The sequence below is a fragment of the Myotis davidii genome, unplaced genomic scaffold, assembly GCF_000327345.1.
Source record: "Myotis davidii unplaced genomic scaffold, ASM32734v1 scaffold147, whole genome shotgun sequence".
In the NCBI taxonomy this organism is placed as follows: domain Eukaryota; kingdom Metazoa; phylum Chordata; class Mammalia; order Chiroptera; family Vespertilionidae; genus Myotis; species Myotis davidii.
The window spans coordinates 8679227-8689363 of record NW_006383010.1 but is presented as its reverse complement, the minus strand read 5'-3'; the positions used below and the strand labels follow the sequence as shown (position 1 = coordinate 8689363).

The 10137-nt window shown below is 39.5% G+C and overlaps 1 protein-coding gene across 4 annotated transcripts in view; it reads right to left on the bottom strand.

The window, feature by feature from the left end:
• Positions 1 to 10137, bottom strand: part of L3MBTL3 (l(3)mbt-like 3 (Drosophila)) — a 93961-nt gene that overhangs the window by 37775 nt on the left and 46049 nt on the right. For all 4 annotated transcript variants that reach the window (XM_015557832.1, XM_015557834.1, XM_015557835.1 and 1 more), the window contains 2 exons: positions 8168 to 8259; positions 5483 to 5634 (listed from right to left, as the gene is read on the bottom strand). In XM_015557832.1, coding sequence (XP_015413318.1) covers positions 5483 to 5634; positions 8168 to 8259 — 244 coding nt within the window. The remainder of the gene's footprint in view (positions 1 to 5482; positions 5635 to 8167; positions 8260 to 10137) is intronic.

Sequence of the window (10137 nt, the reverse complement as noted above, 5' to 3'; positions counted from 1 at the left end):
GGGTGGGAGGGGGTCTAAGTACATCATCAAAGAAATCCACTTCAAAAAATTTTTTTGAAGTCCATTTCACAAGTGCAAATTAATCATGAATGAAGGCTGCTACAATCCAGTCAGACCCAGACTGGTAGATAATAATGGAAATAATAATTTATGAAAAATCCATGTTTATACTGTAGGCTAGAGTGAGTAGACATTAAGATCCTTATTTTATGGAAACAGAAAGAGGGTAAGTGATTTCACCAAGTCCTCGGGTTGAAAAGAAAAAGATCCTGGTTTTAGCGGGCACAGCCAAAAGCTACATAAAACCGATGCACACGGGCACTGGGCTGCACAGACCTAGGCAGAGAGACAAAAACAGCTTCAAGACACTTACATAAGGAAAACATCAAAGTCTTCATTTCAAGCAATAATGGCTTAGCTTCTTGAAGAAACACAGGACACTTGGCTCTCCCACTCCCTAAATCCGGAGCATGAGGGCTGTCAGTTTATTTTCCGGTGCCATTCTTTCCGGGCTCCCACATGTGCTGACACTTCACAGCCTCCATCATCCACTCGTCTACCAACCCCTGGACCTCACTGGGCTGAGTCGGCGGGTTCTCCTTTGATCCCCAATTCATTTCCAATCCCATTCTCCACGGTAGCTGTTTTCAATACTATGCATTACCTTCTTAAAACTCGATCGGACCCTAGCCTGTTTAGCTCAGTGGTTAGAGTGTCAGCCTGTGGACTGAAGGGTCCCAGGTTTGATTCTGGTCAAGGGCATGTACCTTGGTTGCAGGCTCAAATCCCTGGCCCTGGTCGGGGTGCATGCAGCAGGCAATGTGTCTCTCTCACATTGATGTTTTTCTCTCTCTCTCCCTCTACCTTACCCTCTCTCTAAAGCAAACAAACAAACAAACACACACACCCAAAACCAACAAACCCAACTGGAAAATATAAAGATGCCATCTCATTACCCCAGTGCAGTGGTCAGCAAACTCATTAGTCAACAGAGGCAAATATCAACAGTACAACTATTGAAATTGCTTTTGAGAGCCAAATTTTTTAAACTTAAACTATATAGGTAGGTACATTGTTATTAACTTAATTAGGGTACTCCTAAGCTGGCCTTTGCTAAAAACGTCCTCAATCTGATGGAGGTACGTTCGCTGAGGTCGACCCCTTCCAACTCTCCCATCCACACTCGTCTTGTATACTTGTTTCGTCTGTCTCCTTTCCAAAAACAGACTTCTGCGCATGGGCCACGAATTTTCAATCGCACTGTACGTGTGCGCCCGCACGTGGTATTTTGTGGAAGAGCCACGCTCAAGGGGCCAAAGAGCCGCATGTGGCTCGCGAGCCTCGGTTTGCCGACCATGGGCCTAGTGTTTTTTCCTTTAATTTCTTCATTTTCTCTGGGCTGAGAGGGAAGAGAGGTTGTCCTATCCCAAGGTTAGCCTGGTGCCCCCAACTGTCCACAGTCTGGATAGCGCCCCTCTTCCCCTCCACAGCGTGGCCTGTAACCAGGCTCAGACTCTGCAGCAAACCCTCCTGAGGTCGACTTCCCCTCAGCGATATCCACTTTCACCGTCAGGGCCAAACTCCAGCTGCCTGATGCCCCTTAGAGTCATCTCTTTACTCTCTGCAAATTGGTTTCTGCTCCTAAAACCCTTACTTTAATCCTCACATGAGCTATGAGACCCTATGAGATAGGTATTGTTGTTAATCCTGTTTGTAAAGGAGGCGACTGAAGCTTAGAAGAGTTAAGCCACTTACCTGACTAGATTGGCTGCCATTCCCCAAACATGCCCTTGTTCTCTCCCCCACTCCCACCCACCGGGGGCTTCAACACAAGCTCTCCTGGGCCAGGAAAATTCCATGGCAACATCTAAGTACCGATTCCTATCCTCCTTCAAGATCTAGCACAAACCCCAGTCCTCCAAGGAGCCTTCCTGAAGAACTCTCCAGGAGTCTGCCAGTCCCTCCTTCCCCGAGCCAGGACTGCCAGCAAGCAGCTGGTTCTAATAACTAAGCACTAACCACCTCCGACCCTGCAGCCCAGACAGCGAAGTGTTCCTCTCCCTCCCCAGATCCTGAGCCCCTCGGGGCTGAAGTGCAGCCGCCCGGGTTTCTTTCATCTGGGGAACTCATTCCTGTCGCCAAGGGGGCTTCCCAAACTCAACAGATGACAGCAAACCTGTTACCTTTGACATTTCTCTAAGATATTGACAACATGTTGCAAACATTACTTTGAGGACACACAAGAAATTACTGTTACTCTCAATTTGTGAATGTAAAAGCTCCATCTCTAAAAAAACAACAAAAAGAAACAAAAATATTCACTGTCCACTTAAATACACTCAGTAAAAGGCTGCAGCCGCCTGTTTGATCTAATTCATTAACTCAGTGCTTCTCTTTTTCATGGATCTGTTTGGTGAATTTCGCCCTGACTCACAGGAGCACCAGACGGAATTCAACGGCTGAAGCTGCAGCCTCATTCCTCTAGGTCTGTCAACTCAACAGTCAGCCAAGTCCTGTTTTTCATGCCTTCCTGGTTCTCAAAAGACGAGATTTCATGAAAAGAACATTTCTTAAAAATTACATTCCTTCCAGTGCCTGGGGGAGCAGAGGGGGTGACACCTTCTCCCTCTGCTCCGAGAGGAGCCCAGCCCAGCAGCAGGAAGATGAGGAGGGGGAGAGGCGGCCCCTGCCTGGAGGACGGGGCACCCGCTCTGAGATGGCTCTCCCACCCTCATCTTCAAAGTCCTTGTTAGTTCAATGACCTGTGATATTAAGGATGATTCTAAGTCCATTGACTGTCAAGGGTATAGAATTAAACAGAAACCCAGAGGTAAGCCAGTTTTTATTCTAATATACACAATTTTCCTTTAAAAAAAGATTTCAATCTTACATAGATTTAAATTTTACATCGTGTTCCTCTCAGAAAGGAAGAAATGTTTTATTGCAACCAAACATGTAATATCACAAATGTGCATGTGTGTTTAAATTTCTACTAAGGTAAAGAGATAAAATGATTATCCAATTCAAAGGGGAAAACAAAATCTCAGTTTCAAACTATTTTAAATTGAAAAAGGCAATCAATTTGTAACCTCAATTATGTACTTAAGTAATTTATGCAGAAAAAAAAATATTTCAAAATTCAAAGATCAAAGAACATAATATTTAAGTGAGCTGGAGAAATTCCAGTGCACTTAAGCTATTTTCAATGTGCTTCAATTGCACACTGATGAAGAGAACACTGTATTCTTTTTCTGACAATTAACAAAATATAATTTCATGTCAACAGTTAAAAGTGTAAGTAAATCCTCAGAGTACATTCCATCCTAAAAATGATTATTTTGTGCTCATTAAAGTACAAAATCAGAGCTACAAGAGATCCTTTTTCTCTCTGCTCTTTCTAAAAAAGAACTCAGGATCCTTCCTACTCTCTAGGCATCAAACAAATTCTTCTAGACTTCCTCATCACTATTATCCGGAAGTATGTCAAATAGATCTTATGTCAAATAAGCAACTTACACGTTAAGAGCCCTGTAAAATAACTAAACATTCACCCATTTTGTTTAAATCAAGCAAAACCTAAAAACAAAACCATTCTCCCTAAATGAGTCAGAACTTCAAAAACAAAAAGCTCTCATTTCAACAAATCATTTTATTTTTTCCATCATCATTATCCTCTCTCTGTCCTCTTCCACCTCCACCCATCCCTTATCTCTGAAATCACCACACTGTTGTCCATGTCCATGAGTTCTCTCTTATTTTTTCTTTTTTGATCAATCCCTCTAATAATTGCTTTAAAATTTCATTTATTAATCAAAGGACTAGACCCCAGTCTTCACGTTGGTACTGCCATCATCACGGCACATCAAACACAGGTGGGGAGACATGTATTTGACCCAGAAGGGACAGACTGACATTATTTCTAAATTTCCAGTTTCTTTGAGAAAAGATCAAGAGGCCCTGCTGGTGAGGCTCAGTTGGTTGAGTGCCAAAACCTGTACTGAAAGGTTGCTGGTTCGATTCCTGGCCAGGGCACATGCCCGGTTTGCAGGCTCCATCGCCAGTAGGAGGTGTGAAGGAGGCAGCTGATTGATGTTTCTCTCTCACACTGATGTTGCTCTCTCTCCCCCCTCCCTGCCTCTCCTTCTAAAATCAATAAAAAGGTCAAGAGGTACATCCAAGAAATCACAAAGTGTACACCTCATTTGGACCTAGAACCATCAAACTAAAATAAAGCTCAAGACAACTGGGTGGAATGTTTACATATGTTAGTAACATGATAGCATTTATAACATTATGTATTTAGAAAAAAAGAATCTCTATCTTTAGAAGTTACATAATGAAATATTCACAGATGACATGTTATGATATCTGGGATTTGCTTTAGAACAATCCTGGAATTGAGATTTTAGGAGTAAGAATGAAGAGAAGACAAGAGTGGATATAAATTGGTAAGTGCTGGGGCTGTGTAATGGCAGCAGGAGGATCACTCTATTACTCTACTTTGGTATATACTTGAAATAGTCTATATTTCAACAAAGGTTTTCACTGCAAACTGAATAAAAAGATATCCTTTGAGGAAAAATTATTATGCTTTGCAGAAAAAATCTGGGGAAAACACACCAAGATGTTCAAAAGTAATTGACTCTGTGATGTAAACATAGAATTACTTATCTATATCTTAAAAATTCTATAAAAAGCATATGTAACATACAATATAAAGGATTTTTAAAATTGAATAGCAAATGACTTTCAATATCTCCTTTTTAAAATAATGCAAGTAAAACTGATGAGTGTCTAAGAATCCGAGATATCGATCACTGCTCTAAAATTTTATCATTTCAGGTTTTCTCTAGAAGGAACTAAACACTTCAGAAATGCCTTTCATCAGGAAACTGAATTATAATGATCAATGAACATGAATTTGATATGTAAAATAATTACTTTAATTACTTAATCAAAATATAATGGCTTTATTATAATTATTTTATAATTATAATTTTATAATATGTTGCTTTTACTACATTATGTAATATATCCAAACACAATAAGGATTAAAAACAGTATTTCTCAATTACTGTATTTGTATTCAGTTATTGTAAATGGTTAAATTAGCTACTAGGCATAAAAATATGGGAGATAGATGAAAATACTTTTCTAAAAAATAAGGGTTGACACCCAACCCTGCAGGGGGAAGCTGTGGGTCTGTGTGTGTCACGTGTGAGCACATGTTGGCATGGGGTGCACGTCCACAGCAGGAAGTCAACTAAAAGACTAATCACAAAGTAGAACTAAAGGGTGCCATTTAGAAATACACACCGTAGGGAACAGGAAAAAGTTAAAGATCTGAAGTAGAAAAGAGTGGGGCAGCTTTTTATTTTCTGTTCAAACTTCGCATTACGATTGTTTTTGAACCATGCACCTGGTTTACCTGGATAAACACTAACTTAGAAAAAGCACACACTGCGATGGAAAAATGTCTCACCAATAGTCATAGCTCTCATCCCAGTTGTCAAAATGTACCAGGAAACGATTGTCCACCATATCTGTTACCGTAGCAACACAGATAAACGCAGGGTTCTTTTTGTCTACAGCTTCAAGCTTCATTCCAACTCGGAAGCCTGATGGGATCACTGTCTATGAAACACACAGATTTAATTAGAGATGAGCACACACTCAACAGCGAGACCCGCACCCTCTCTGCACCTCTGGGTGAAGGCCTGGCGTCCACCAGCTGGGTCCACATCGTTTAAGAATCAAGCACCAGCTTTACAGCAGGGTCACTTTCCAACAGAGCAATAAGAAAAATGCCCTGCTGCTACACCCAATTAACTGTCCCAATTAACTATGTGGAACTCAAAACTAAAACACCCTCAGCCTCACAGAGTTTAATTAATATTAACTTGTGTTTTGGTACCTTAGACGACTACAGTAGTTAGGCAAGTCTGTTTCACCAAATAAATTCCCTTTCTATTTTTCTCTTCCTTGATTATAGAGTTAACAATGGAAGTTATTTTACACAAAATAACTAATTTTGCACTTAGTAAGTTAAAAATGTGTGTGAGTCAGTACACATTCATGCCCACTTCTGAAAAGATTTCTCAAAAGGGTACTGAAAGTAGGTCATCTTCATAAATGAACTGGCTGTTAATATATACAGCTATTCAAATAGTTTGTAATATAAGGAAATCTACAAATTATTAGCCATCTGGGACATGGAGCTAAGGAAATAAAAAATTCAATAAAATTTAAGTGCTTAAGGGGCAGTAAAATGTAAACTTTCCTTATAATCTTTTATGTGGAAAAATATCCTAATCTCAGAGAAGTGTACTTGGGCATCAATTATGCCCATCACAATACTTATGATCATCTAAAAATAAAATCCTTCTGCCTGGCCAGGATGGCTCAATGGTTCAGTGTTGACCTACAAACCAGGAGGTCATAGTTCAATTCCAAGTCAGGGCACATGCCCAGGTTGCAGGCTCCATCCCCAGTGTGGGGCATGCAGGAGGCAGCCGATCAATGATTCTCACATCATTGATGTTTCTATCTCTCTCTCTCCCTTCCTCTCTGAAATCAATAAAAATATAATTAAAAATAAATACAAATAAAATCCTTCTGAAAAATACTGATACTATCCTAATTACTTTAAGCAAAATAGATGCTGTCTCTCTTTTTAGTATAAATATACCACTGTCATTACAAACTGTAGATGGCCCGGTACCTGTAAATGTTAGAATTCAGTCCTGGCTAAATTAAAGAAGCAGTCACTTTTAAGTCCTGAAATTATCTATCAGAGTTCTGACCATGAATATTTGAATATTCTAAGGTAGAGGAAACTATAAAAATTAATTGCTTCTTAGATACCAATCACATAACCCACGATTAAGTTGTGTGCTAGCAAAGCACAGAATTTAAGAAGACGGTTCAAAGCAGTTAATCAAATTCCCAACTGAAGTCTTCATCAGAGAACCAGGCAGGGATGAGGGCACTTGGAGTAGTGAGAGCAGGCCACTGGGTTTTCCACCTAACTGGCCTTGTCTTGACAGAAAATACCTACTAACAATGCAGAATTTACATTCCAGCAATTAAACTATCCTTTCAATTAAGATGCTTTAAAATATTAACATGGCTCATTTGATTTCTATTACACACACACACCTTTCAGTTCTCTAATTAGACCAGGCTTATGTTCAGTTTGATCAGAGAATCTTTTAGCCATTCCACTGATGCTGAAAACAACAGGTTAAAATCATTTCCCAAATGGAGGGTATTTGGGCGGGGATGAGGGTGGGGTGGGAGGAAGAACATCTTCCCTAATCCTCATACATATTTTCATTTGGAGGGAATGATATGGAAACGTTACTGCCTCTTTCCACATCCTCACTCGCTGTTACCTGACTGGTGAATCTGCAAGAAGGAGCAGGTCATACTCTATACATGTGGGAGGGTGTGTGTGCCCTGGTCCAGTGCTCCTGGGTTTGGGAGGGGGCAGGAAGGGCCAGTAAATCCCTTTAATTCTAGGGCTCAGACGCAAGAAGCTCATTGGATAGCAGATATAGGCCATGCAACTGAGCCCTTACCAGTGACAAAGACAATATTTTGGTTTTCTACCTGCTTGCTCTCTGTTCTTTCCAATTGGATCAGAACTTGGGCCAGGGAGAAGAATGTAAGGTATCAGGCTTCCTCAGAGATGTCAAATGTAATGGAAAGTCATAATACAGGTCAAAAAGGAGAAAGTACACACACATCAGATTGTGCTGCTGTTACACTGAACATAAAGCTAGAAGCTAGAGTGAAGGCAAGCATACAAATCCACGCAGGGCTCCGCTCGCCTCACTATGTGAATCCCACTGTAGCAGCACCTGAACAGATGACAGTAACAATAAAGTATCCCATCAATTTTATTTTTTATGCACCTTAACTGTAAATTACACCTGCATTTTGTACTATGTTGCCTGCTACCATTCAATAAAAAAAGACAACCATGATATGGCTATAAAAAAGAAGTTTACTTATGAAGATTTTAAGCTAATTTTAAAATTTAATTACAGTAAGAGTACTCTATTTACCAAAGCAGTAAAATTTTAGTTTCTTGCTACCACTTGGAATTTATCCTACACTCCACAGCCACTTCTTTTTTAAGAGAAAGTATTCTGGATGTACTTACTATGTTCTGATTCTCAAATAATGACTTGGGAGCAGCCTGGGCTTTACATGTCTTCAGGTAAGTCTGCCAATTAAAGTCTTCTTCTTTATAACCTAGGGCAAGAAGATGTAAACAGGCTTAGTAACATAGCAAAATATTTCACACTTGGTTTTCCATTCCCACTTTTTTTTTAAAATATATTTTATTGATTTTTTACAGAGAGGAAGGGAGCGAGATAGAGAGTTAGAAACATCGATGAGCGAGAGACATCGATCGGCTGCCTCCTGCACATCTCCTACTGGGGATGTGCCTGCAACCCAGGTACATGCCCTTGAAGGGAATCGAACCTGGGACCTTTTAGTCCGCAGGCCGACGCTCTATCCACTGAGCCAAACCGGTTTCGGCCATTCCCACTTTTTAAAAAAAATATATATTTTTATTGATTTCAGGTACAAAGGGAGAGAGATAGAAACATCAATGATGAGAGGGAATCACTGATGGCTGCCTCCTGCACGCCCCTTAATGGGGATAGAGCTCACAACCCAAGCATGTGCCCTTGACCGGAATCAAATCTGGGACCCTTCAGTCCACAGGCCGATACTGTATTCACGGAGCTAAACCAGCTGGGGTCCATTCCCATTTGTATCTGTAATTCAAACATGCCAAAATCAGGAGATCAAGTGATTTTTTAAAAAAATATATTTTTATTGACTTCCAGAGGAAGGAAGAGGGAGAGAGAGACAGAAACATCGATGAGAGAGAATCATCCATCGGCTGCCCTGGGGATCGAACCCACAACCCAGGCAAGTGCCTGACCAGAAATCGAACTGTGACCTCCTGGTTCATAGGTTGACACTCAACCACTGAGCCACACTGGCAGGGCCAAGTGGTTTTTTTAAACAGACAAAATTTAAGTCATAATTCATAACTATGCATTTTTATACATAGGTTGTGTTTATTTACAGCAAATTATACTATTTTGTTTTCAATTCTGAATAAACAGTAACGGATATAAAGAAGAGGTTAAGGAAGTAAATACATATTATACTTAGGTATGCTTCTTTTATTACCCGGGCATTTCTATCAGTACTTAGGTAGAACTCCTTAGCAGTAGGCTAGTGATCTGAAATAGTCAAATTCTTTATTTTTCTTTTACCTACTCTATTTCAGGAGACTAACGTGTAAGAATTAATGGGAAGCTGGAAAAATAGTAATACAACAGACTAAATCTTTTTGACCTATTACCACAGGATTGATAATTCAAGATTTATGAAGTAAGAATGCTGGTAAATTAGAATAATGGAAATGTCCTTGCCTTAATTTTCACAACTTCATGCTTAATATTGATAAAGCCAACCTTTCCTTACAAAAAGGAAATTTAGCATTTTATCTTCTCTGCTCATGTGCTCTCTGCTACTTCCATTAAAAGCATGAAAAGAACAGCTAGTACGTCACCACATATAAGCAGTCAATTCACATAAAGGCTTACAGATTTTCTTTTTTACCCTCATATTTTTCAATATGTTTTTGTTTAATCCCTCAGCTATTTGAAAATACCATCCTGCCATTAATTTTTCACTTAAAACCAAAGGATGCCATTAAAAAACAATAACCATGAGACAGGCCCAAAATATCAAACTAGTAACCGGGATCTTTTGTATCATGTTAACACTACTATTGCAATAGCTGAAAAAGGAAGGAAATACGCCATTATTAAACAAAGACATGGACTGAAAGATGGTATCTGTTGTTCTCGGATCTTTATGTAAACATGAAACAGGCAACATTATTGGCAGACTGTAAAGAACTCAATAATAAAAAAATAATTGCTATTAGTTCAACCACCGTCTAAACCAATTCTTAGTGTTATATTGTCCTTTCCAATCTGCTAAATATTGACATCTATATATTCAATGCATGATTTCTTGAGATTTCATATACATTAAAATATGAATAAGTAAACTTAATTTTGTAAACAGGTTAGAAGTAAT